Here is a 25569-nt window from a genome sequence, read left to right on the forward strand (position 1 = left end):
CATTTCGTTTTGTTGGTAGTCCTGGACATCATCATCTTCTAAGTCCATATATGCATGTTATGAGTCCCCAGTCAATCAACTGTAATGATAGATGTCTGGCCCATTCAGACTGAGGTAGGTTCTCTTGAGTTGTGCACTTTTCAAAGACCATGATTTGGGCCTCCATATTTTATTAAGTATTTAGAATGGCCACTTGACATAAGATTGTCAAACGGATGCTCAAAATCCAGAAATGCAAACATTAAACTTCAGTTGTGGGAAAACAGTAAAGACTGAAAATTATTCACTCAAAGACTGTGAGTAAGTTTTGCATGGTAGCATTTGCCATACTAACTCCCATTTTCAGGGAGTCATGCCCCCCCCCCCCATCGCTATTACTTATATATACTATTTCTGAGATTGCTATAACTTGGAGTGAAGGAAATGCTCTGAGATATGGCCATATTGGATTTAGAATATAATCAATCCTTTTTTTTGCACTTTATTATTGAAATGTCTGATAGGTGAACACATCTAATAGTAACTTCTACCTTGCTCTTACTTAAAATGCTTGTCTTGTGTAAGCTTATTAATCCAATGAAATCCAAATGCCACAATTCAGTACATGTCACTGTAAATAAGATTTATTATGAACGTAACACAACCCATCCAATGTATATTTGCTTAACGAAGCCTGTACTCAATAATTTCATTTCTTAAAAGTTCGAAATATATACCAGGCAAAGATGCTCTTGATATACTTTCATAAATGAAGAACCTCGTTGACTATAAATGTCTGTTCAACCAATTGCCAGAGTAATTAGCAAACATTTTATTTACTATTTCAACATAGTGGAAACACCAAACTTTCAGGATAACTCTCACAGGTTCTAATGAAAATGCCTCTTCCTCTCAATATCAGAGCAGAGTTAGAGTTAATAAGTCTGTTATGGGTAGAAAACATTTATTTAACATTTCGCCATAATAAGATACATATTAAAGCCAACCAGCATTAAATGTTAATCTCTCTTTTCACTTAATCTGCCTTTAACCAATACTTATCAAAATGGCCTTCTGTGGTTCTGCCCTAAGCAAGTCTTCAGGAGAAGACTACCACTTCATTTTTTGACAACCAGTATCAACATGAGTTTTGTTTTATCGTTTCGGCAGAAGCCACTATATACATATATAGCTCACTGAGACAGTTCTTTTAAGTGAAATATGTAGTGAAATGTATGTGTAGTACAGTTCTGTATATAGCAGCCATAGTTAAAAAAGAAAGAAAAAAAACAAACAAATAAATAAATGTACCTCTCTCCTAAACCTGCTTTGAAGAGATCACTAGCTGATAAATCTTTGATGCTGGGAACTGTTATTTTGAGGGCAACTACTTACAGTTCAAGACTTACCACTCACACTTAAGCTCCCTCGTTTTGTGAAATGCCCAGTTGATACTTTTATAATAATTTTTTATAGTGGTAGTTATGAATAATCGAATGAATGAGGTAAATGTTAAAAAATGTAGTACCATCTAAGACCGAACATTAAATTACCACTGAAACTTGGTGTTCAGCCGGTATGCTTTTTGAAATACTGATGTGTCTCTAAATATTGCTAAAAGGCATTAGCTAAAATATCCACATTGCTACATATATAAAAAAAGCAAAGTACATAGACGTGATTGCAAGGTGGCATTGAAATATGGCAACAGGATGAATAGTTTTGTAACTGTTACTGTAACGTGAAACAGAGACTGATAGTCATAGAAAATGGTGTAGTAGTGCAACTTGCCCTGCACCAGTGTTGTGAGCTGTGCTGCTGTGCTATTTAGAGATTCATAGTCATCCACATTCCCAGAAGGGGATATGTCATTATCTGAGAATTTGCATGATTATGAATTTCTCTCCAATGAGCATCTGAAACAACTACTCAGTGAAGCACCTACCAGAAGTGCTCATATCACCTCATCCAAAGACACGTGCACACACACACACACACACACACACACACACACACACACACACACACACACACACACACACACACTAAAAAAGATTCATTTGCACACAGGCATTCATGGACCCTCACACAATAAATAGGTATACAAGGCAAGAGTGCCACATCCAGTTATACATTTAGATCCCTGTCCTGTTCAGCATTTACATAATATAGGTATTTATGAATCCCATACGTAGCAAGTATTCTAAGAAGGCAACTTGTTGGAAAGTCTGTTTCCATATAACCCATCCATGACCTACCACATTGGCATGTGGGACTATGAACCTTGCTGCCTAAAGCACACACCTGCACTAGTAAGCAGTGTGGAGGTCTATGAATCAGAATAGTACTGCAAAGCAAACAAGACAACTTATCCTAAACAATAACTCTTCTGTTTTTACAGATGGGTTAGTTACCAATAGCATGTATTTCAGTGTTGGGCCTTTTGTCTTGTTTGAAATTAGTATTTTGTTAAAAAAGATTCACTAAAAAAACCCAACTAACAAGATGCTGAGGAGCCATATTACTGAACACAAATTTCCAAAATACCAAAAAGATGAAAACTCAAACTGCAAACATTTTTTTGCAGAGAGTAAGCACTCACATCCCCAGCTTACATATACCAAATTTATGGTCACTTGAGTACGATGAAGGGAGAAATTTCCAAAACTCAGAGGAATCAGTGCAGGCACATACTTAGAAACTGTACTGGCAGTGATTTTCTCTGAAAAACAGTCATCAGTGTTCTGTTCCTTGGCATTTGATTTGGGCACTTTCACACACAGAGATACCATTTTGAAACATACATTACATATTTTGAGTGTTGCATTACCTCAAAGAATCACAAATTGACTAGTGGTGAAAAAAAAAAACAGCTTGTCTGTTAGGTATTTTATATATACTGTCCGCTTTTGAAACTGTGCTGCATTTTGAAACCTACATACAGCTGTTGTTATTAAATATAACTTGTAAATAGCTGCACTAGATTCAGAGATCATGCTGTATTAACTACGCCACAGTGCATGGAGAGCTCTGATTACTTTCCATTATTGGTTAAAAGACAAGTTAGTTCAGTGTTAGTCCAGCAAAAAAAAAAACAACTTTAACAGCAATTAAAAGGGTGCTTAGCAATTATCAGATACCCCCGATAGTTAAACACCCCTTAAGCAGTGTTATGATCGTGTCTGGTTACTGGCCAGGAAATAACAGTGGTAGAACTTAAAACAGCTTTGTTGCAAATTTATTTCTACCTGCTGTCTAGAGGATTATAGTGAGTCAGTAATGCCAGAACTAGAGCGCATTCGTTTGATGAAAACACTGAAGCAACATAAGGCACACAAACAGTTTAAGGTAATATACTACTTCATAATGCTAGAATTAGCAACACCACAAATTCATTCTTTGACCATAGCAGAAATGCTGTGTTTGGAAACTGTCCCAGGTAAACACTACCATGGATTTCTGTATGAACTGCTTCTCTTAGACACAGAATACATAAAATAAATGACTTAAGATGTGTCCTACTGTCTGTTTGGCAGCTGTTGCCAACTGCTTTAATGGCACTGAAAGCCAAAAAAACACTTTGTGCTTTCTTTTTGTTTGTTTGTTTTTTCTGTAAGTAGTAATACCTCCAACAGAAAAAGCTCCATGCAAAGATTTATGATCAGGTCTGTGATCATAACCTGGTATTACATGTTCGAGACATGGATGCCAGAAATTCACTTGAGAGATGAATGTTGGCATCCATGTCACAAATAGATAATACTAAGTTATGATTGGAGACCTGATCAGAATCATTTATGTTGTTGTAAATAACTATAGTACATCTGAAGTTTATGTTGTTCTGTTACACTGTTAAAGAAAATAAGCTGCATATATCATGTTTACTTCTAAAAACTTCATTGCAAAGTTACTATGAATGTATACATAACAGTGGGTTTACAGGAACCCTGGGCTGAATCTGAAAAAGTTGCGGGTGGATCAGTGTCCCACCCTGGTTAAGAAATGAATAATACACCCACATATATTAATACATACATAGATATAGATATATAAATAATTTAATTTATAATCTGTAAGCCAGACAGAGAACAGACATCCTCCAAATGCATCTCTCAACCCTCTTTCTGCATTGAACCTTATTTAATAAGCTCATTTGTGAAGAGTGTTACTGCGGGTGTTATATGTTTGAAGAACAGATTCTTGCTTGTAATGAAATCTAAACACTTTATGGTTCACTACAGTGGAGAAAGATTAACAGTCTAATTAGATAAATAAGTTCTTGCTCGAACAGATTTTCATATATTTTATCTTATTTTATTTATTTAACATTTAACAGGGCTAGTCAATAAACCCTTTTCAGTCATGACCTGTGTCAGAAAGTCAAGGGTTACTGCAATATATTTACATATGTGTGTGTGTGTGTGTGTGTGTGTGTGTGTGTGTGTGTGTGTGTGTGTGTGTGTGTGTGTGTGTATGTGAACAGTTTATTGTAGCAAGTCAATTGCCATGTTTTTGGAATGTTGGTAGCTGGAGTACAGCCCCACAGACATGGTAGGACATGCAGTCTGCGCACATACAGGGACCACAAGTCAGAACTGAACCCTAATCCTTGGTGGGGTGTAAGTCACAGATTTTATGTTTGAGCATCATGTTGTCCATTACAGCATGGCCACCGTGCTGCCCAATAGTTAGCTAAAGTTACAGCTCAGCACAGTCTGATATGTAAGATCTCTTTTCCAAAAACAAGAATTACTGACATTAGAAAGCTCAGATTTCTGTTCTGTGCTGAAAAATGTATGATCTGATGTTGTTAATCTTCTTTCCATTCATTACTGATGGGTTCGGTTCCGAGCCCTCAGAACCGAGTAAGCCTTTTTACCAAGCTCACACAAGCCATAAAAACTCTCGAGCTAAGTCTCTACCCAGAATGCCCTTCCCCCTGTTACCTCAGATCTCGTTTGCCACGTAGCCGTAAAGCCGTGTTTCAGCTGAGCTCTCAGCTAAATGAAACTTTTTTGATATTTGTGTGGAAAATTTTGGATATCTTCATATTTTATTAGTTTTTCTAGTGTCTTTTCTTCTGTCTGACCTTGTTTATTCCTCTCTATCTGTAGTTACCATTGGTACACTTTCAGGTACCATTGTTGGTACGGTCTTTCATCACTTACCCTTGTGGTATTTCTTCAATACCATAGTTGGTGCTGTTTAACCTATTAGCTGACTTTTATTCAAGTGTTTCCCTTCTTTTCTCTATCATACCAGTGTATTGTTATATTTGTGACTTTTTTGAACGGAGTTGACTTTGATTATAGTTGGATTATACAGCTGGCCTGTGGTGTTTTTTCTCTATCAAGATGTCAGATAAGAAGGGAACTTCAGGTTTTAAGCATTGTACTTCATGTAAGGGCAAGTTACCCAACAGTTATTCTCATGATGACTGTGTATACTGTTTGGGAGTGTCCCACCTTTTGGTGCAGCCTCCATGTGACATTTGTCAGAGTTTCAGTCAACGCACTCTTAATGAGCGCAAAAATAAACTCATTCTGAAAGGGCTATTTCTGCGATGGAGGTATCAACCCCTCCTTCTTAGGACAAAAAGAGATCCCACTCTGTTCCTTCTTCACCATCGGGTGATCAGAGCAAACCTGGGAAATCAAAGGTCCCAAAGTTATCTTCAGAGCATAAATCAGCCTCCTCGGCTTCATGTTCTTTGGCTCCAACCATTTCAAAGCCTTCAATACCGGCGCCCGTTTCAGCACCGGTCCTGCCTCCGGCACCAATCATAGACCTTAGTATGCCTATGTCAACTTTGGCACCTGTGGCCATTTTAGCTAAGGGCACACCTTCCACTATACCATTAGTTCTCATTTTGGAACCAACCATTGTGGCTCCAAGTGCCACTTCGGCACCGAGCGTTGTACCGACCTCACTGGATTTGACCCCTTTACTTCCGATCTCGAAACTAGAGACTACAGTGCCAGCAGACCTTGCACCATGGACCCAATACTCCCCCTCTGTAGATCCATTTCTGGGCCAAGCGTATAGCCCCTTCATTGAACATCCTGACTCCCTGTCTGGAGTATCCACTAGATCCACCAGAGCCTTTCTGAACATGACGTGGTGCGTCTTGTAGACCAGCTGTTGTTAGTCAGGGGGATTCTCTCACTTTCTAAGACCCATCCACTGGCAGGACTTGGGTTGCCTTATCCATGGACTCCATCTTACACTCCTCCTTTGACCATCTCAGTTCCAAAGCCTTCTGCTCCAAAATCCTTCTTGGAACCCATCTGGGCATTGGGGGACGGGCGTATCAGCCCAGAGTACACAGCCACCTTTCTCCTCGGTTCCATCCTTGGTGCAGATAGCCGCGTCCTTTGCCGATCTTGCTTGAGGCTCCATCCATGGGGGCGGTTTCGTCAGAGCAGGGTGTGGCCACGGTCCCAAGATTGTCTTTCTCGGTTCTGGGCTCCCATCCCTCTTTGGCAGGCCTGCCTTCTGCGCGATGGAGAGGGCTCTTGCTTCTGGCAACACTCCGATGTCCAGTTTTTACCCCCTGAGCTACAGCTGTCACAGACCACCACCCCGGGACACCAAGCAGAGAAGCTACAGGACACCCTTGTTCAGAGTCCCCACTCTTCCGAGTCCTCCTCAGAGACCCCCATTGAGGAGCCCCTTCAAAAGAAGTCGTGCAAGAAGAAGCACATGGACTCACCCGAGGAGTCCTTAACGGAAAACACGGATTACGATGATGGTGAAGGGTCCCCACAGTCACCTCCTGATGATGTCTCCTTCAAAGACATCCTGGAAATGTTAAAGCAGAGAGGTGACTGGAAGCCCTCCAACCTTTCGTCCGAGGAGTCCGTGTTCCTGCAGGCTGTTCGCGCCTGACCTTCTATCTCTTGGGTGACCCCGCCTGCTGACAAGCTCATCCAGTTCATTGTGCAGTGTGCTTGGAAGAACCCTGATTCCATTGTGGTGATCCCTCAAAGACCAGACAAAATTCTTTCTCCTCCTGAGGAGAACCCGCATTGGTCCAAAGGGTTACCAGTTGATGCTATGGTGGTGGTGGTGGCGGCGGCCACACAAAAGGACTTGGCTGAGGAAAGTCCCGCTGTCCACCCTCCCAACAGGGAGTCCCAGGTGGTGGACTTGGGAAGCGTGTTTTTGCATCAGGGACCTTTGCCATATGGTCCCTGAATTATTTGGCACATTTTACGAGGCTCCAGATGGACTTGATCTCCAAACTCTCTGGGACACTCGCAGGACAGTGTCTGACGAGGTCAGGGACAAAGTGGCCTCACAGCTCACAACCCTGGAATCAGTATCAAACTGGTCCATGAGGTTGCCTCACATGCAACTGAAGGGGTGGCTAGAGTAGCGGGTTCAGGCATTGTTATGAGACGTCATGCCTGGATGTGCATTTGTGACTTCGCAGACCCCTTCAAGTCTTCCTTTCTGAATGCTCCAATCAAAGCTTCATCCTTTTTTTGGCTCCAAAGAGAAGGACATGCTAGCTGTGGCTTCTATATCCTCTACGAGATCTGATTACTCCCTCCCAAGGGTTGAGTCACCCAAATCTGTCCAGTCTTAAGCTGACAGCTTGGTTTCTCCACTTCCACTAGTAGCCAGGCAAGCTAATCTCTTCTCGCCTGTTCAAGACATCATTCTGGCCTCTCATAAACCATCCACCAGAAGACTATACCAGGATAAATGGAAAAGATTCTCCATCTGGTCCAAGAATAACATGCTAGACCCGTATTTGGCTCCAGTTACTGCAGTGCTTCAATACTTGGCTAAGTTTTTTGATACTGGAGCCTCGGCCTCTACTGTACGAGTACATCTAGTGACAATTTCCAATTTTCACAGTGGTATAGATGGCACCCTTCTTATCTCTCTACGCATTTGCAAGGCTTTCCTCAAGGGAACTTCTCATATCAGGCCTCCTGTCAGACAGCCTGTGGAACCATGGAACCTCACTCTAGTCCTTCAGTCTTTGACTCATAAACCTTTTGAACCTGCTGCGAAGTGTGACCTAATGTTTTTGTCTTGGAAATCTTTGTTCTTGGTAGCCATCACATCTGCCAGAAGAGTCTCGGAGCTGCAGGCTTTGTGTATCAAGAGGCCCTATCTGGTCTTTCATAAAAACAGAGTATCACTTCAGACGAATCCATCCTTTCTCCCCAAAGTTGTTTCTGAATTCTCCATAAACCAGACCATTGACCTGCCAGTGTTCTTTCTGAATTTTGCCAATAGAGGAGAGTACTGCCTTCACTCTTTAGATGTACATAAACAATTAAGATTTTATCTAGACAGGACCAATCCTATCCGTAAATCTGAACAGCTTTTCATCTCCTTTTCTAGGCCCAGAATGAGAGAGGCTGTTTCCAAGGTTACATTTCCAAATGGCTAAGGCACTGCATATGTTTCACCTATTCCCTCAGTAATGAACCTGTGCCAAAAGTTAAATCTCACTCCACTAGATCTATAGCAACATCTGTAGCTTTCCATTCCAGGGCTTCCATGGATGACACCTGTGCAGCAGCTACTTGGGCTAAGCCTCATATCTTTATCAATCATTACATATTGGATTTGGTCTCCAGAGGAAGAGTTGCCTTCGGCTAAATGGTACTCAGGAATGTTCTTTCATAAGGGCCGCCCATGGACCTCAAGGTAGCTTGGGATTCTGTCCCATCAGTGATGAATGGAAAGAAGATTAACAACATCAGATAAAGAAGTTATGTCTTACCATAATGTTCCATCTGTGTTGTTCATCTTCTTTCATTCATCACTTCCCACCCTTCTTCCCCCTCCAGAGTCTCCTGGAGGATGCTTTGGGCCTAAGTGGTGCCATAGGGTAGTTGCACAGAAGTGGTTTTGGCTTTACTTCCTTTTCTCTAGCAAACTCGATCTGAGGTAACAGGGAAAAGGGCATTCTGGGTAGAGACTTAGCTCGAGAGTTTTTTGGCTGGCGTGAGCTTGGTAAAAAGGCCGACTCGGTTCCGAGGGCTTGGAACAGGACCCATCAGTGATGAATGAAAGAAGATGAACAACACAGATGGAACATTATGGTAAGACATAACTTCTTTTTTCTTATCCTAGGAATGGGAGAGCAGCTACAACATTGAACTTGTTCTGGTGGCAGACAGAGATGAGGTACGTGGCACCCCTCTTATTAAGCAATAGAACATTGTTACACTAAATTCTACACCTGCGATGGATGTTAAATGTCTGATCAAATATTAGATAAGAATAAATGCATGCAAACCTAGGAGTGTTTCTCAACCACATGTTAATATTCAGTAGATGTGTTGAGGAGTTAAAGTGTTACAGGGTTACACGATCATGAAAGATTCTCTTCCATTTGAGAGTTTCACTTTACCTATACAGATGTGTTTGCATTGGATAAGGCAAAGCTGGCAAAAACCTTTCCTGATTCTTGCACTGGTATGCTAACATCTATGTGTGCCATGCTGTAAATGACAAGAACAGCAGTGATGTACAATTCAGTTATGTATAATGGTGCGCTAACATCTATTTGTGCCATGTCATAAATGACTAGAGCAGCAGTGATATAAAATTCAGTTATGTATAAGTACAGGTTGACTATGTAATAATACTGCCCATTAAACATTCTTTTATTAAAACGTTATTTTTGCAGTTCCAGAGAAGAGGACATGACTTGGAGAAGACAAGAGACCACCTCATTGAGCTAGCACACCACCTTGAGCAGGTAAACTTCAGCATATTTCAATAATAATTAGATTTTTTAGAACAGTTCAAAGCAGAAAATAACAAGAGTGCAACATTTTGCTCCACTTGAAGAAGACATACCTGTATTAGCTTAACCTCAATATGTTATATTGTAGATATCCTGATACATATATAGATTGCTGTTTGGTTAACTGCCATAAAAGTGCTTTGAATTTATGCACAGATCCATAGGCTGGCAGAGTGATATGAAAACACCAACCTTGCTCTCCCTCAAATAGGTAAATATGGGTTTACCACAGAAGTTGCATCAGTTCCCAGAGGGTTTATTGTCTTTGTTGTATTTTACAAGTAGATATACTTTTTAAGTCATGACTAGTTAAAAACAGTAAAAAATAAAGTATCTCATAATGAAGAACATATCACAGCATAAATATAGATTCATAAGTATTTACTGCACTTGCATTCTAGGGAGACATTCTGTTGCACAAATTCCTATTTTTCCATAAGAACTGGCTGGTTAAGTGACTAGCTCAAGAATACACTGTAGGTAAATAAGGGCTGAGGGAATCAAATCATATACCAAAGGAAGTATAGCTCACAGCGTTAGCCTCTGTACCAACTTGACAGACATAGATACTGCAGAGTATAACAAAAGGAGAAGGACATTTGTATCATCTAATACCAGAAAAACATTAACATTTGGCTTCTGTCAATAAACAGGATTTTGGTTGCAAAGAAAATATTTTAGTAGATAATCTGCTTCTCAGTGAATGTATTTCTTATTATTCAGACTTACTAGGCAATTTATACTTGTTCAGAGTAAAAGAAATGCTGAGCTGATAACTATGTATCTTATTCACTAATGTGTATCTATGACATTTGTTCTTCTGCACGTATTTACTGCTGTATGTTTCATGTTACAGTTTTGCCTAGGCCATGACTGAGAATGGCCCAGTGTTTAGGACCAGTTAATTTACCCAGTTAACAAAGGAATAAATAAGGAAATATGCCGAGTGCAATTGGTATCTGAAGTGTCAAACTTGCCAGACATTAACAGGCCGATGAAGACAGGAATTCATAAAACTCCTCAGACTTCATTTTATCTGTGTCCCATAATGCAGCAAGGTAACATTAAAAATCAAAGGCGGTTCGTAGAGATGATGTAGGCAGTGTTGTTGGCTTCAGGCTGTATCAGACCTCCAACATTCCTAGCATTACATAGACAGCCATTTTTGTGGATTGGTAAAAGTAGGTTCCTGTAGTGCAAGATCAAAGCTAATTACTATCAGTAATGTCCAGCAGAAAAACACACAAACCTCTAGTTTTACCCCTATGTTACTATTAGATTTGATATGAACCATATAAAGTTAATTATAGAAACATCCATTTAGGTTCTAGATTTGTCCTGAAATGGAAACAATTTCCCTTCAATGCCTCCTAGCTAATCTTATTTTCTGTTACTGTAGTTTAAAAGTTGTCATACTATGAATTCTACATGGCTTTTTGGAGCTACAACCAATGCAATATTCATTTTGAAGGAAGTCATGATCATCTTCTGAATTTTGGAAATGTAGGTTTGTGTGTTTAATATTTGTGCACTGAAAATCTTTTAGCATAAAAAAGTTAAACAGAAGAGCATTTTTTTTCATACTTTGTTGTACATGAGGATTTTATATGCAAATTGTGTTCAGTAAATGTGGAAGTTTGATAGAAATTCATTAATGACTGTTGAAATTTTCATTCTAATAAGACATTGACAAATTAATCAATGTGAACTCATGCAATTACTAAAACAATACACTGCTTTTAACTATCTGCATAAGATCATTATATCCAGAAGATAATCAAATGTATATGATGCACTGAATTAAACAAAACATTACACCACAAGGGTTTACTGATAGATCTTGTAAAGTACAAAGGTATGGATCTCGCATAAATAATTTGTATTTAGTACAGGATTTAAGTTGTTTGACTTTGGGCATGCTATCTGGTGCAGTTTTTTTTTCCAGGTTCAGGTTCAAGTTTATCATAGTACTTGACTACAAAACACTTTTTTACAAGAATGATAATCTGAACAATAAATATTCCTATAAGAAACCAGTGTAAATGAAGATGATATCTCAGTTGAAATAAATATGTTAACAATACTTGTTAGATAAAACAATAAGATGAGTCACTGGAGTGATGTACACTGCTACAGTGCAACCTACTATTAGAAACAAGTGACAGAGACCATATCACCATGACAGTGTTTAAGCACTCCATCTACTTTATAAAGCATAATAAACTGAAAAAAGCTATCCAAGATCACTATTTTCCAGCAAACAGTCTATGCTGAAAATGAAATGATTTTGGAGCAGTTGTCATATTTTGCATTCGCTACTTGTTTGCAGTTGTGCAACATCAGCAATAGGGCTTGTGTTTATGTAATGATGGCATGAGGACGTTCTTAATCCTTGGTAGATTATACCATTCAGAGAGTGATTGTTTAGCTTGGATAGGATATGTCCTTCTGTGTTGACCAGCTAGTGAAATGCAGGGTATACTTCCATCTTTGTAATAAATTTTATAAACAAGTCATCCATAGGCAGTTAGATTATTACTGATCGCTTTCCTGATGTTAATACCGAATTATGGTAAACAGGATTCATAGAGATACGTTACACTTTTGTGCAAGGCTTGCACTGTGGAATGACATATAAACTAATTAAATATGCAAAGTGAGATAGACCGTGCTTATGTGCAACTAGCTGTGCTCTAGTGTACATAAATAAATAGCACATCAACTATGCAAGCAGACACATTCATGCAGTGAAACCCATTCAGAGAAGAACAAGACACAGTCCATGCAGCGGTCATGAGCCATATTCTGCAACTTTACAAGAAATGTGAATGTAAATGTGAACTCACAGACTGATACATCTCACCTCTATTAGGTAGGCTGCATGGGCTGGCACATCCTACAACAGGATGGCATAAAGTGCTACATAAAGCTATACAGCTATATACTAGTTGCACTTGCTTTTCCATAGCATCCACTTATTTAGAAACCACCTGGATGATTTAAAGGGGAGGAAAGGGGTATACAAGAAAGTAGGGCAAAGGGGAAGGCAACAAGCAAAGGGTCATACTAGCCAGCATATAAGAATTGGAAGGATCAGGGTGAAGCAGGGTAGCACTTTTTGGTAGGGATAGGGCTCTGTTGTTTGATATATATATATATATATATATATATATATATATATATATATATATATATATACATACATACAGAGAGAGAGAAGGGAAGAGGTCGAAGAGTAAAAGAGCAAGTAGGCTAGGAAAGGGGGAGGGGCAGGGGAAGGACAATGTGTCACAGTCTCTTATATATATAGTGTGTGTGACAGGCAGCAGGCAAGTGTGTGTTCACTGAGCATATGTTAACCTACTTACAAAGAAAATGGCATAGTTACACAAGGGGACACACCAAGTGGTGTGCTGTGAGATGATGCAGTGGTACCGCTCCCTGTAACAGGTCCTTGCTGAACCCCATATTAAATCCAGAAACACAATACAAAGGATTAGTCCAGATAAAATCACTTTAGCTACCAAATCTAGGATTCTTTCATTCTCTCAAGTAATTTATTTAGTTAAGTAGGTAGATGGATGAGTTCATTAGAACAAGAACACTCATCCATCTACCTGCTTAACTGTAGAACCTTCTTGAAACTTAAACAAGGCCTCTTTATTCCTCTCACAGGGAAGGTATCAGAGGAAGAACCTCCTAGCTCTGCTAGCTAAAGTGATTTGGGCTAACCTTTTGTACTCTGTTTCTTGTTAGTCCTGTCACCCTCTGAGTCACAAGTGGGATACCAAACTTTACTCAAACTTTCTGGATTACCTCTATTTTCTATATTAAATGTAGATGATAATTTTATTAAGTGCCATCTTCAACTCTACCGAGCAACATAGCTAGGGAAGGATGAGAGGGGCAACTGCCCCAGGGCAAAGTGTTGGGGGTGCATGAACAGTCAATCCTGATATGTCTTTAATGTAATACTGGCTTTTAAATGCAGGTGTTGCATTTGTGGTTGAACCTGAGTACTGTAGCACTTCATGTGTGATCTAAACTGTAGCAAATGCTTGCTACACTGTAACAAGTAGTTTGCTACAACTTAAATGTAAAAAATATATATATTTTTTTTTTTAACTAAAACCTGAGCACTGTAGAATGCCTTGCAGACAAGGTATAAACTACAGCAACTGTATGATACATTTATAGCAAGCAGTTTGCTGCAGTTTAAAATAAGATTTTTTTTTTATTTTAACTAAAATATGAGCACCGTAGTGCTCCATGCAGGCAGGGTGTAAACTGTAGGAATTGTTTACTACATTTGCAGCAAGCAGTTTTTTATAGTTTAAAAGAAAAAATATATATTTTTCTTCTTTTGTAATAAAATGTGTTGAAGGAGGGTTGGGGGCAGGAAGCAGAAATGGGACTTGAATGGCTAGGACAGGAGGGAGCGGGACCAAGTCATACATCTGGGCACTTGGTTGATGTGCCAGTATAAGGAATGTCCATTTTTTTTTGCTCTTGAATGGAAGAGATGGGAGGGGTGTGAGTCTGACTTTTACTGTTTACTTGAAAAGCCGAGGGGGTGAGGTGCTGGTTCATAGTACTGGCACACAGCCCTCATTGTGCCAGCTAGACTTCTCCCTCTACCTGACATTGGAGATCTGCACACTAGCATTCACATATTTCCTAAACTAACTGACAAATACCTTTTAGTAGTAAAAATAGTCCCAAACATAAAATAGAATAAAAAAATAAGGCTATCCACTTATAATGCTATTAAAGGAGATGTTGCCTCCCATACATGGATATCATCAAGTTTGGTGGTGCAGGTTATCATAACAGCACTGGCATTGTTTCCCCAGCCTGTAATTGACCTCAGCTAGGTCATATCATTCCTTCTTGAAGGCACGCATCATAGGGACCCAGTAGCCACTCTCTGAAGTGGCTATGAAGGAGATAGGGCATAATATTAATCTCATTTACATATCATGCAGGTGTTCTCTGGCAGGTACTAGAAGAAGCCATAGTCTCATGAATCTCCTCAGAAAGAGAAGTCAGTTTTATAAGGAATAAAACAGAAGAATCAGCTAATCATGCTTGCAATAGGATTTCTGAAACTTGGGTAGAGTAACATGAAGCTGCAAAATATTGTGACACAAGAACTTGAGCAAATGTCCAGCAGGAGCTCATAGTCTTAAGTATAGAAAGCAATCTGCACTTTATCTTTCAGATGTGAAGCAACAAAATTCAGTGATTTATAGACATAAGACATGCATAATTTACCTAAACATTCCACAAACAGGTATGACATTGCATTGATTTACAGGTACACTACCATTTTGTATGCTAGATCACATAGATTTAAGAAACTAAGTTGAATCTCTTAGCAGCAGTATAAGGAGGAACAGCAGCACTTTCTGGGCTCATATGCAACTTGGATGATGCACACAGTACTCGGAAAGAATGTGTAAGTTGCTTTTGTCTGTCTTCCTAAGAACTTCATTTTTATACAGGAATTTACATTACAAAACTGTAGAAAAAAATAAGTGTGCCTGCATCTGCATATTGTATGTATGTTGTACTAGCAACAAGGCAGCCCACAGTATCAGGGCATGCTGTCCCTGCAGATACCTGTTACAACATATGGTATAGGCAGCATATAGTGGCTAATTTGTCAGCTCTATGCCTACAAAAGTGTATTTCTTACAATGTTCTAAGGTAAGGCTGGGTCACCACCTTTCGCAAGATGTCCACTAAGTCTGGCAACATGGATGACTTCTGTACCCCATACATACCTGTTGGTCCTAATAATTTGGATGAACCCTGTAAGAAGTATATTTCTACTACTGCATCATGGGGGCACAACCATAAAATTACACCAGCGTTGCTGGCATGTTACTGACATGTGATGCCAAGCTAAGGCACAGCCACATTCCATAATAGTTGAGAAGTTGGCCACAGAGGGTGCCACTTAACAGCAGCAGGGTGACAGAGCCAGAAGAGTTTTTTTCTTTTGTTTTGATAGCTCTGCAGGGAGGCAGTGGTCCTGGGATCATCATTTGAGGAGTGACACTGACTTTAAGTTGGACCAGTCTCCCCATATCTCGAGGGATGCTGTTTTGTATCAGTGCCATGTTCAGCAGTGTTCTGTACAGCAACACTACACACAGGGGCTGGAGGCCTACCATATAATATATTATATGTATAGTTACAGGAACATCAGGTATCCAGCCATGTTAGGAGGGCAGCAAATGTAGGATGTAATGCATGCCACAGGGACTCTGTTTTAACAAATATACTCATGTTCACTGCAGTGGATCTTTTATTGTGTAATATTGGGGCAGGGCAGAGCACTGCTGAGATGATACTTGTAGAGGGTGGAGTAGGAAAACTTCTTGATGTTGTTACCCATGAAGTGGCTGACAATGATGGAGAGACACAGACACATGAGTTGCAGTTTGATGGCACAGTGGCACCATCCTTAGTGGGGGTGAAGACCCCTGTGCGGTTGCACTGACAGATGATCACACTGTTTCTGATGAGGTATATCACCCATATGCAACCTAGTAGGCGTGGCAAATGTTGTCACATGTTACGGTTAGCTCTTAACATGTAGGAGGTACTCAGGGTCCATGAGCAGATGTACCAGACAATCATCCAGGCACAGTCTGCTGCAACCTAGTGCAACATGGAGCTAATTGCTGTCTGTCATGGCATTCATGAAGATTGTTCAGGGACACAGTACTAGTTGTGCTTTTCAGTTTTACAGTGGCTCACTGCACTTCTATCTCCACCTATCTTCAAAGGATTGCCATTACCACTGTAACTGCCCACAGTGGCAGTACTGTCTGAGGTCACTGTAGAGTATGTACCAGGAGTGATTGTCTACTATGTCATCACTGGATATACAGTCCTCATTTGCATCTGGAAGTGTATGGCACTCTGCTAGCCCTCATCATGGGCAGCTACAGTAATTGTCCTCCACCAGTTTAATCAACCAACTGATAACCTGATGGTTCAGGGTTCAAATCCTGAATAGGGATGTGACAGGAAGCGTTAATGAATTGGGGGATGGTATAATGATTAAGGTGTTTACCTCACAGATACAAGTTACAAGTTTGATTTTCACCTTTAGGAGGGATATGGGGTGATGGGAGCTTAGCATAATGGTTAAGGTGTTTACCTTAAGGACACAAGGTACAGAGTTTGATTCTCACATGGGGTAATTGGCTAGGCTTAAAATGACCCACAAGGGCAGTTAGCCTAGTACTAATTTATGAATCTATTAATCTCCTATGAATCTATATTGGCTAGGCTTAAAATGGCATACAAGTACAGATAGCCTTATACATACCTATGAACCTAAGTGCAGATGAACCTAAAGTATACTGCTGCATAACTAATACTACTACTCCTAGCATTGTTGCTGTCTGTAACTCCAATATATGTTGGTGCTTCCCTTTTATAGTCAGGCACACACTGATGTACAGTCCCCCACATATGACTAAGCATTTTGACTGTATTCACTTCATATACAGTTGTATATCATTTGGATCTCATTTATCTACCCACTTTTACTTTCATCCCATTATGTAGTAATTTTTCAGTTATTTTCTGTTGTGTATTTGTGCTTATTTCACTGTGGCTCATTATGAGACTATGAGTTACTACTATCCTGTGCCAGCTTATGCATGGCCAATTTCTGCATAAATGCATGCTGTGTACCATGCAACTTGTCTATGAATCCTAACTTTTGCCTATTTCTATGTTTATATGACAAAAGAGATCATTGATAAAAAATGTCAGACTGCGAAGGAGTACTTTAAACTCCTTTTATTTAAAACACAGCTATTAAATTATCACTTAAGAGATAAGCACATGTACATTAATAGAAAAGAAAACAAACCATAAAAATGAGTTTTATGCACTGTACAATGCACATTTTATTTCTTTATAACTTGAACATTACATAAATTACTAAATTCCTACCTTCTCTTACACCTCACTCCTCCTGAACATTACCATGTGTTGTTCCCACAAATTCCATTTATTACTGTAATTTGCTTCATCCATTTTCCAGCTTAAGTTTATTGTATCTCTTTAACAATATGCAATACTTCAATTACAACTAGTTTTGAGTTTGATTTCCATTTTCTACTAACTTCTTTTTTGGCGGTCGATTGCATTAAATTGAAGGCCTTGCTGTGTCTAGACAGTTCAGATACTGTGCCCAAGCTCAAAAGTATCACTTCCTTAGTTATATCAATTTGTTCCCACAATATTTCTAACAGAATACTCTGCGGGGAAGTTTTAAAATATACTAACTCATTACATTCCCAAAAACATGTTCCTAGTTAATTCCATCTTTCCTATCACACCTCCAGCTTTTGCTAACTAACTGAGAATAAATTCATAGAAGTCAGCTTGGGGTATAGAAATACCTATGGAAACATTTCCAAGCAAAAGTTCAAAACCTTTTGAACTTTTTTTGCATAGGGAGACAAATATATGTCCTTCCATTGTGCGTTTATAAATTGCTTTTCCATTCTCTCTTCTAAGTCTTTTCTAACCTCCACTAACTGATTCCTTTAGTTATTATGTAATATTTTATATGCACTACTAATTATCCATTTTAAACAGCAGCTTCTGTTCTGCATTCTGCTAAATCTCTACTACAGCTGGCATATCAGTTAGGGCTTCCCTATTCCTTTTTATTTGCCTATACTCTGATATCAATCTCTGGTAAGAAAGGCAGTCTGTAGCCTGCAATCCATACTCCTGCATAGCCTCATCCCACTCTATTACCTTTCTCTCTCTACTTATTCATTCCCAATATATATAGCTGCTTTGCCAGTTTTCTCCAGTAAATTCTAGGTGTACCCCTACTTGCAGTTATCTCTACTGGCAAAACCCCATTTCTCCATTGCTGTGTTGACTTAGTTCTCAGAATTTGTTCTGTGACTTTATGAAGGCATTATTCTTTAAGGATCTGTATCCAAAATTCAAATTTCTTCCTATATCTTGAACACCTCACTGCACTTCATTATCACCTCTTTCCACTTTGATTTATAACTTTCTGCTGGTTTTATCTAAATACTTTAAACTACCCTTGGCATGACAGCATTTTGTTCTCCTTACACTGTATGAAAACACAATGTTTACTTTTTCTAGCCATTAAAGAAGCATGGTATTATTAATTTAAAACTGTGATATAGGGAAATATTGCCAGCCCAGCTATCTGGAATTTTGTAAATAATTCTATGTCATTTGTGAATATTGATATGATTTATACAGACCTGTATGTTATGTACTGAGCTAAGATGTATCCGCAGTGTACCCTGTTGGAACATAGAAGATTAACCTGCAAAATTTAAGAATAGTTGAGGTTAAGTTACTTTATAGTTGAGCCATAAACAAAATAGGTCATTTCTCAGTTTCAGTTCAATAGCAGACACACTGTCTAGAGCTAGATGTTTTTGTATTGTCTTGAAAGAGAAATAATTACTAGGTTTCAAATGTAAAAGCGTTTTATTGTTTTACCTTTTATGACTTCCAAGATCTGCAAACATCTGAGAGATATGTATTTTTAACACAGAGATAAACCAGGATATGAAGCGCAGTGCAAAAACAAACTGTTAAACAAAACAAGCACTGTGAAGAGGACGGACTGCACCGGACAACCTTGCTTCCACAAACAGCTTTATTATACGTTAAACAGTAGCCAAATAACACGTATTTCGTCACTTGAATTAGACTTCATCAGACAAGAAAAAACATGACAAACAACCATTTATATATGCTGACCTTTTGTTTAAAATACCCAATAAGAATCTAGCAATCCTCATAGAATATGAATGAATGTGCGCATGCACTGAATACAAATATAAATGTATATGACATTGAACAGATCAAAATAAAATGCTGCGATTCACAGATGTAAAATATATAGAATGTATATATAAATATATATACCACTTGTACAATAACAAATAATGTCATAAAACCAGTTTTTTATATATATATAAAAAAACTTCGTGGCTACACTAGTTTGAAAATAGAGACTAATTTGTATTAAAAAATCACCAACAGTACTCCCATCTAGTGGTCAAAATTGGATGTGCACTGAATTTCCATCCTAAATTTAGTGCTCCATTAATGGATAGTAACTGTTTCACATAGTATCTGAATAAATGATGAATATATATATAGGAGTCTATGAAATATAAAAAATATATGTATATATATATATATATATATATATATATATATATATATATATATATATATGGAATAGATAACGATTATATATAATATGCATATTCTAAATATATGAATGAATGTTGTTGTAAATGAGTTAGATGTATACACAAATGTAAAAATGTAAAAATGGATAATCACCAAACATAAAACAATGACAGACCATAAATTAATAATATAATAATAATGTAAAATAGTATATTGTATATATATATATATATATATATATATATATATATATATATATATATATATATATGTACAGGCATGATGTGTGAGAGAGCAAATGTATAAAAAATACGTCTGAATTCTATACCAACCCCTAGATCAAATGTATAAAAAACATGTTGTATAATCTAAAATTTCATCTAAAAAAGTTTATAAAAAATGGATTGATGCAAAATGAACTATCAGAAATGTACCAGGTAGGTAAATATAAATATATATAAATATAAATATGAATATAAATATGAATATAAATATAAATATAAATATGAATATAAATATATGTATCAAATGTATATAATATAAAAATTTAAAAATATTTAAAAAAAATATATAAATATATGTATATATATATATATATATATATATATGAATATGAATATAAATATGAGTGTATTATATCAAATGTATGTATATAAAAATTATATTGCATGACATGAAAATGAAAAGTAAAAGGTGAAAAATATTACAATTTAACTGCCCTTAATTTTAAAACTGGAGCAAGGGAAATATTGTCATTTAACCCAGGGAATTTATTTGCCTCCAAAATAATTTGCCAAAATAATTCCCTATATTCTATCTGGGTCTCCCAAAGGCCCCCTCTTTCATCTTTCGCTACCTCATCTAAAATGAAAAATTTATATTTTGCCAAAGGGCAAATTGTCAAGTGTTTATATAGTGCATTGTGTTCATTCTTCTTTTTGATGTCATTCAAATGTTCATAAATCCTTCTTTTAATCTTTCTCTCGGTCTTACCAACATAGAAGGCCGAGCAAATATCACATAGAGCAATATATACAACTCCAAAAGAATTACAATTGCTGTATGTTTTGCCAACAATATCTTTTTCTCTTACTTGAACAAAACTTTTTTGTGTATTAGTCATAAATGAACATTGTGAACACATTCCACAGGAATAGGTACCCTTAATTTTATTACTTTTCTTGTTTTCCCTATGTTGGACTATCAACCAATCTTTAATGTTGCGTCCTTTTCTAAAAATAATATTGAAAGAATCAATCGACTTGTTAAAACTCAGGTCTGTAATGTTAAGGAATTTGTCCCATTCCTTAAAAAATACCTGTTTTACAATACCTGCATCACCGCTATATTGGGTGACAAATGAATGAGTGTACATTTTATCTATTTTCTTATTTTCTAATGAACCTGATGCTTGAACGTTAGCAACAATGGGAGGATGGTGATAGCTCAATATAGGTGCAAATCTATCTTTTCTCCCTCCTACGACTTCTACTTTAATGCAATTACACAAATCTAAGGGGTAACCTCTATCCAAAAACATATTAACCAAAAAATCAATTTCATCACTAAAATCTTGATTGTTAGAAGTCATTCTAGAAATCCTCACCATTTGACCTTTTACAATGCTCTTCTTCTGATGTAAAGGGTGTGCACTATTATAGTGTAAGTAGGAGTTGGAAAAAGTTTTTTTCCTATACACCCTTGACTTCAAATGGTCTCCTTCTTTTTCTAATGTGATGTCCAAATAATTTATACTATTTACATTGATATCATGAGTAAATTTTAAAAGTAGTAGTCTGGTTGATATACTGGATAAAATCATAGAGCCTGTCAAAACCATCCTTCCAAAATATAATAATATCATCTAGGAAACGTTTATATAGAACCCAGCAATCTTTATAACTCCCATTATAAATATATTTATCTTCCCATGTATTTAAAACCATATTAGCGTATATTGGAGCACACCTTGCTCCCATGGCCACACCACCTTTTTGGTGAAAATATTCCCCTTGAAAAAATAAATAGTTGTGTTTCAAAACTAGTTCCATAAGGTTGACACATACAAGAATTTCATCATCTGTTAATGATTTGAAAGACTTAATAGCTTCTTCAAACCAATCCATTCCTGTGTTGTGAGGTATTGAGCCAAACAAATCAACGACGTCTATGGTCACAAAAATAATGTCCTTCATAGTAGTGATATTCTTCACTTTGCCCAAAAAATCCCATGAGTCCTTTAAATATGAAATACCCCTGACCATTGTGTCCTTTAACTTAGTGTCTATATACTTGGCCAAAGGGGAAATAACTGAACCTTCTGCAGCCACTATAGGACGTAAAGGGGGGTCACTGCAATTTTTATGTACTTTGGGAATCCCAAAGATTGAAGGGATTTTAGGTTTGCTGTTGTATAAAAATTCGAACATATTGTAATCAATAAGTCCATCCAAAAATAAGTCATATAGTGTTGTGTAAATCCTTTTATACCCAATGTTAATCTCGTTGATAGAGATATTGTCATATTTAGACTCATCCAGAAAAAGATTGAACATTTTGCCTTTATACATAATAGAGCTCGTAAGAACCAATCCACCCCCTTTATCAGGTTTCATAATTCTCAAGTTAGTGTTTTCTTTTAAACTCTTGAGCAGTGAAAACTCTTCAACTGTAAGGTTTGGAGCAAAATGATTAATTTTAACTGCTTTTCTTAATTCATTCTCTATAATGTTTTCAAAATTTCTTAGTTGTGGGTGTATAGGAGGGTTCCATATACTTTTTTTCTTTAATTCATCAGAATAACCTACATCTCCTGAAGTGCCCCCACAAATTAACTCTAGGTTCATTTTTCTCAAAAACATTTTCATGTCAATAATCATTCTAGTGATGTCACATTTAGTTTTTGGTACAAAATTGAGTCCCTTGGAAAACAACTCAAAATATAAGTAATCAATCTCAAGTTCTGTGTAGTTAAAAATGTTAAAATTCTTGTATTTAGCACATGTACAAATAACTGAGGTGTCACCAATGTGTTGAATATTCGTGTCAATGTTGTTGGTATCAACACTCAAAATGCTCTCATTAGTAGATATTTCTACAGGGACAGTGACTAGTATCTCCTCCCTCTGCCTACCCCCCCTCCCCTCCATCCTTTCTTCTGATAGTTTTCTTCTCTTTGATTTCTTATCCTTTCTGACCTTCGGAGGGGGGGATATTCTAAAGGGTCAAACACATCATGTCCAAAGTCAGCCTGTCCCTCTTCGTAATCTTCAATAGTGTCATGCCTGTATGTGTCGTTGTGTAAAAATCTCTCATTTTTGTAATTAAAAAAAATTTTTGGTTTTGGGTATTGAATACCCTTCTCATATTCAAACGTGTCCCTTAAAATTTTTCTTTTTTTCTTTTCTAAAATTCTCTCACATTTCACATCTATATCTTTTCTCAAACCTAAATATTTTTTTCTCTCTAAACCAACAGTAAATAAAAGGTCATTTGTAATTTTTCCATTTACAACATCAATTTGCTTCATTAGACATTCAATATCATCTTCGTTATTCTTGATAATACTTCTCAGGAGCTCAAAGCCCCATCCATCAAACATGTTGAGCAACTTATCATAGAACTTAGTGCCTTCTTTTACATTGTTAGGGTATTTGTATATACATAAACCCTTTGGAACAATTTTTACCTTCAGGCACTCTTTTAAATATGCATTATCTATGTTCAAAATCCTGTACTTAAATAGTAAATCATTAAGTTGATGCAAATGTTCAGTATAAGTACTAGTACTATCATTGTCAATATAGGAAATGTCTTTAAATGCTATTTTCCGTTTAAGCCAGTCATTAAGAGTAGTATCATTATTAATAGAACAGTCACCTTGATTTCCAAGCAGCCTACGAATGTTACCATAGTTGTTTTGTTCTAAAACAGGACTGCTATCTCGATTCCCGATGTTAGGAAAATTGTTAGCTCCACTAGGACCAGTGTTTGCAAGAACCACACTATCTCGGTTAGTCACATTGCTTGTTATCCCTCCATTGCTCTCTCCATGTGTACGTAAAGCGTTCTGGTTCCCTGGAGGTGTCGCGTTACTTGTCTGACTAACCAGCGTGTTGCAAACAGGAGTGAGCAGTGCAACTAACTGACTCAGTTGCCCAATAAGTGCCGTAAGTTGATCCCCTTGAGATGTACCAGCGCTCGAGCGTATCGGGGAAGAACTGTCCTCATTCTCCATTGAAAAACTTATAAACCAGGATATGAAGTGCAGTGCAAAAACAAACTGTTAAACAAAACAAGCACTGTGAAGAGGACGGACTGCACCGGACAACCTTGCTTCAACAAACAGCTTTATTATACGTTAAACAGTAGCCAAATAACACGTATTTCGTCACTTGAATTAGACTTCATCAGACAAGAAAAAACATGACAAACAACCATTTATATATGCTGACCTTTTGTTTAAAATACCCAATAAGAATCTAGCAATCCTCATAGAATATGAATGAATGTGCGCATGCACTGAATACAAATATAAATGTATATGACATTGAACAGATCAAAATAAAATGCTGCGATTCACAGATGTAAAATATATAGAATGTATATATAAATATATATACCACTTGTACAATAACAAATAATGTCATAAAACCAGTTTTTTATATATATATAAAAAAACTTCGTGGCTACACTAGTTTGAAAATAGAGACTAATTTGTATTAAAAAATCACCAACAGTACTCCCATCTAGTGGTCAAAATTGGATGTGCACTGAATTTCCATCCTAAATTTAGTGCTCCATTAATGGATAGTAACTGTTTTACATAGTATCTGAATAAATGATAGATTTGTGCAATTGCATTAAAGTAGAAGTCGTAGGAGGGAGAAAAGATAGATTTGCACCTATATTGAGCTATCACCATCCTCCCAATTTTGCTAACGTTCAAGCATCAGGTTCATTAGAAAATAAGAAAATAGATAAAATGTACACTCATTCATTTGTCACCCAATATAGCGGTGACGCAGGTATTGTAAAACAGGTGTTTTTTAAGGAATGGGACAAATTCCTTAACATTACAGACCTGAGTTTTAACAAGTCGATTGATTCTTTCAATATTATTTTTAGAAAAGGACGCAACATTAAAGATTGGTTGATAGTCCAACATAGGGAAAACAAGAAAAGTAATAAAATTAAGGGTACCTATTCCTGTGGAATGTGTTCACAATGTTCATTTATGACTAATACACAAAAAAGTTTTGTTCAAGTAAGAGAAAAAGATATTGTTGGCAAAACATACAGCAATTGTAATTCTTTTGGAGTTGTATATATTGCTCTATGTGATATTTGCTCGGCCTTCTATGTTGGTAAGACAGAGAGAAAGATTAAAAGAAGGATTTATGAACATTTGAATGACATCAAAAAGAAGAATGAACACAATGCACTATATAAACACTTGACAAATTGCCCTTTGGCAAAATATACATTTTTCATTTTAGATGAGGTAGTGAAAGATGAAAGAGGGGGCCTTTGGGAGACCCAGATAGAATATAGGGAATTATTTTGGCAAATTATTT

The 25569-nt window shown here is 37.3% G+C and overlaps 1 protein-coding gene across 1 annotated transcript in view; it reads left to right on the top strand.

Annotated features, from left to right (window-relative positions):
* The window catches only part of ADAM33 (ADAM metallopeptidase domain 33), an 897076-nt gene that overhangs the window by 484976 nt on the left and 386531 nt on the right, over positions 1 to 25569 (top strand). Inside the window, exons 7-8 of the mRNA XM_044064075.1 lie at positions 9079 to 9132; positions 9638 to 9709. Coding sequence (XP_043920010.1) covers positions 9079 to 9132; positions 9638 to 9709 — 126 coding nt within the window. The remainder of the gene's footprint in view (positions 1 to 9078; positions 9133 to 9637; positions 9710 to 25569) is intronic.

This window comes from Protopterus annectens, chromosome 2.part2, assembly GCF_019279795.1.
Source record: "Protopterus annectens isolate FY-2018-M chromosome 2.part2, PAN1.0, whole genome shotgun sequence".
In the NCBI taxonomy this organism is placed as follows: domain Eukaryota; kingdom Metazoa; phylum Chordata; order Ceratodontiformes; family Protopteridae; genus Protopterus; species Protopterus annectens.